We start from the raw sequence: 4,208 nt of genomic DNA, 5'->3' as shown, positions 1-4,208 counted from the left end.
CCCCCCCCCCCCCCCCGTGCACTCCGCCCCTCCCCCAGAGCAGATCAATACAAGGAACATTTAATCTCTGCAATCCGGCAACGGAGATCCGAAAACTTCACACAGAACTCCGGGAACGCCAACAACAATACAACAACATGCACCTCAAACAAAGTGGCTTACTTTTTCTACCAGGAAGTGAAGACTGCACTGACAGCACCCGTTACTGAGACCACCTAACTATTACACACAATGTAATGTTATTCCAGCAATGACCCTCCCCCACCATGCAAGGGTCTATGAGGGCAGGAGACCTGATTTTACTCTCCTGCAGTTCAGTGACACCTCCAGGTCTTGTCCCCTCCCCCAGCCTGTGACTGGTCGGTGAGGCAGCAGACAGATGATCTCATCTCAGTCACTCTGACCTCTCCTTCTTATGGCATCTGATTGGCTCACTGTGCTGCTCCTCCAGTCTGAGTTCCAGACTGTCTGTATGTGGGATGTAGTCACCCTCCTCGGCACGTTCCAACAATGGAATACATTTGTACTTCCTGGTGCCTGCATGTAAAAGCTCCAAGTTCCCCCCTTCATCCCAGCATTGCCCAGGCAAGCACCGCACATGGGCAGAGTGACAGTGAGATTAGGAAAAGAGTGACCCAGAGGCGCATCCACCATGAAATGCACCGTATGGCGTCCTGCCCTGCTCACCTGGTCATTGTCCCATCAAGCTCCCGGTAACCACCGACAACACTGGTTGCCAGGAGCTGGTCGGGACGCCTCCCAGAGAGAAAAAAAGGTCAGCTGTCAAATCCTGCCGCCTTCACCTTTGTAACATCTCCAAAATACGCCCCTTCCCCACCAATGACACCGCAAGATTACTCATCCACTCCCTTGTTATAGCTCGTCTTGACTATTCCAGCTCCCTCCTCATTGGCCTTCCACTACACAGGCTCCTCCCCCCTTCAGTCTATCATGAATAACCAACCGCTCAGTGTCTGCAACCCCCCTCTGCCGATCCCTACACTGGCTTCCATCCCCTGCACCCTCTGCCAATCCCTACACTGGCTTCCATCCCCCGCCCCCCTCTGCCAATCCCTCCACTGGCTTCCATCCTCCCCCCCCCTCTGCCGATCCCTGCACTGGCTTCCATCTCCCACCCCCCTCTGCCAATCCCTCCACTGGCTTCCATCCTCCCCCCCCCTCTGCCGATCCCTGCACTGGCTTCCATCTCCCACCCCCCTCTGCCAATCCCTCCACTGGCTTCCATCCTCCCCCCCCCTCTGCCGATCCCTGCACTGGCTTCCATCTCCCACCCCCCTCTGCCAATCCCTCCACTGGCTTCCATCCTCCCCCCCCCTCTGCCGATCCCTGCACTGGCTTCCATCTCCCACCCCCCTCTGCCAATCCCTCCACTGGCTTCCATCCTCCCCCCCCCTCTGCCGATCCCTGCACTGGCTTCCATCTCCCACCCCCCTCTGCCAATCCCTCCACTGGCTTCCATCCTCCCCCCCCCTCTGCCGATCCCTGCACTGGCTTCCATCTCCCACCCCCCTCTGCCAATCCCTCCACTGGCTTCCATCCTCCCCCCCCCTCTGCCGATCCCTGCACTGGCTTCCATCTCCCACCCCCCTCTGCCAATCCCTCCACTGGCTTCCATCCTCCCCCCCCCTCTGCCGATCCCTGCACTGGCTTCCATCTCCCACCCCCCTCTGCCAATCCCTCCACTGGCTTCCATCCTCCCCCCCCCTCTGCCGATCCCTGCACTGGCTTCCATCTCCCACCCCCCTCTGCCAATCCCTCCACTGGCTTCCATCCTCCCCCCCCCTCTGCCGATCCCTGCACTGGCTTCCATCTCCCACCCCCCTCTGCCAATCCCTCCACTGGCTTCCATCCTCCCCCCCCCTCTGCCGATCCCTGCACTGGCTTCCATCTCCCACCCCCCTCTGCCAATCCCTCCACTGGCTTCCATCCTCCCCCCCCCTCTGCCGATCCCTGCACTGGCTTCCATCTCCCACCCCCCTCTGCCAATCCCTCCACTGGCTTCCATCCTCCCCCCCCCTCTGCCGATCCCTGCACTGGCTTCCATCTCCCACCCCCCTCTGCCAATCCCTCCACTGGCTTCCATCCTCCCCCCCCCTCTGCCGATCCCTGCACTGGCTTCCATCTCCCACCCCCCTCTGCCAATCCCTCCACTGGCTTCCATCCTCCCCCCCCCTCTGCCGATCCCTGCACTGGCTTCCATCTCCCACCCCCCTCTGCCAATCCCTCCACTGGCTTCCATCCTCCCCCCCCCTCTGCCGATCCCTGCACTGGCTTCCAATAGCGCAAAAGGATCAAATTCAGAATACTAATAATCACTTACAAAGCTATTCACAACTCCGCCCCCGGCTATATCTCCAACCTTGTCTCAAAGTATCACCCTAACCCTCCCCTCCGCTCCTCCCAAGACCTCCTGCTCTCCAGTCAACTCCTCCCATGCTCGCCTCCAGGACTTCTCCAGAGTCTCTCACATCCTCTGGAACTCTTTACCCCAACCTGTCCGTCTGTCTCCCACTGACTGCCTTTAGCGTTCATAGAACCTACCAGACCCTGACCCCTGAAGGAGTCTACGATCTCATGTCCTCCTATACACATACAAGGGCCATTGGGAAGCCAATGAACCCACCAGTATAGGTTTTTATAGCCCATGCTTGCCTCCAGGACTTCATTAGAGTCTCTCCCATCCTCTGGAACTCTTTACCCCAACCTGTCCGCCTGTCGCCCACCTTGACTGCCTTTTAAGCATTCCCTAAAGACTCATCTCTTCAGGGAAGCCGATCCCACCTCAACCTGACCACTCAACCATCACATTCTCAGACAATTCATCCCCACACAGCTCCCTCCTCATGTATCACTGGCCCCTCCCCTTTTAGATTGTAAGCTCTCAGGGGCAGGGCCCTCCTCACCATCTTGTCCTGAATTGTATTGTGATTGTAATGTCTTCCTTATATTGTAAAGCGCTGCGCACACTGCTGGCGCTATATAAATCCTGTATAATAATAATAGCCGTCTCTGTGGGTCGGCGAACATGCTCTGACCCACGCAACGGTGCCACCCGCCTTCAAGAGCCATCCAGGGCATCTGCCATGCCACTGGAGTGACCGCACTGCTAACGCTAATGGGCATGCATTAGCATTAACTCTCGGGAGATGTAGTCCGTGTAGCGCAGTGCAAGTGATTGTAATACACGTGCACTGCTCATACTGAAACCGTCAGTGCAGGGTATGCAGAACACGAGAACAGTGACTGGCATTTGCGTATTAAAATGGAGAGCTGTCCCTTCCTTTATGATGCTGCAATTGGAGACTTGGAAAAGCCCAATGACACGGACCCTTCGCCCGGGGGCCCAGAGAACACCATGCTTATTACCTGTCAGGGAACCAGGGGTACTGCTCCTTACCAGGCTCGCCAGCGGTGGCGCAGGGCACTGGGTTCCCCTCCTCCTGGCAGGACTCCGGCGGGCGTGTGCGTGTAGTACACAGGCTGTGCACGGGGGCTCGAGCGTAGCGCGCCTGCGCCATTTAGTGCTTTCAGGTGCTAGCCAGGTTGGGGGAGGTCCCCAGCACACACCATCCGCCTAGTCAGCCCTGCTATTTGCTCCTGGTTAGGGAGGCTTCCTGGTCGCCTCGGCAACCATGGTGCGGTCCTTGGGTTCCCTGTGTATTTAAACCAGACAGAGCCTTGGCTGATCGCCGAGTTATTCTATCTCTATGGTGTGATCGCCAGCCCCCTGTGTGTAAACCTGTTGCTTCCTGAACCCCCGTTATTGACCCTTCGGCCTGCCTCCTCGCTTCTGAACCTCGCTGCCTGCCTCGACCCGGACTTGGACCTGACTACGCTTTTGGATTTTCCCTCTGTACCTCGTTTTTGGTCTCTTTGTCCCTGCCAAGGGGTTCCACTCACGGCCCAGCCGTACAACCCTGACATTACCTTCCTTCCACCTGCAGCACCAGATTGCAGCCATAAGAGTCGACGTGGCATGGAGTATTGGCTCCGCGGCTCCCCACCCACAGCGTGCTCTCCCGACCTCCTCTTCCGGGGAATCCAAAATCTTCCCACAGGACGTCCTGCAAAAAAGTAAAAGCACAGTGATCGAAAATATTGCACGGAGCAAATCTAGAGAAACTTGGAGCACAGCGGCACGGTCATGCCTCCCCCTCCCTATCCTACTGGCCATTCACAAAACGAAG

The 4,208-nt window shown here is 57.6% G+C and overlaps 1 protein-coding gene across 1 annotated transcript in view; it reads right to left on the bottom strand.

The window, feature by feature from the left end:
- The window catches only part of HSPBAP1 (HSPB1 associated protein 1), an 84,118-nt gene that overhangs the window by 46,644 nt on the left and 33,266 nt on the right, over positions 1 to 4,208 (bottom strand). The window contains exon 4 of the mRNA XM_018558084.1: positions 3,949 to 4,085. Coding sequence (XP_018413586.1) covers positions 3,949 to 4,085 — 137 coding nt within the window. The remainder of the gene's footprint in view (positions 1 to 3,948; positions 4,086 to 4,208) is intronic.

Source organism: Nanorana parkeri, unplaced genomic scaffold, assembly GCF_000935625.1.
Source record: "Nanorana parkeri isolate BGI_ZX_2015 unplaced genomic scaffold, ASM93562v1 scaffold320, whole genome shotgun sequence".
In the NCBI taxonomy this organism is placed as follows: domain Eukaryota; kingdom Metazoa; phylum Chordata; class Amphibia; order Anura; family Dicroglossidae; genus Nanorana; species Nanorana parkeri.
The sequence above is the reverse complement of the archived record's forward strand: the minus strand, read 5'-3'. Positions and strand labels throughout refer to the sequence as shown.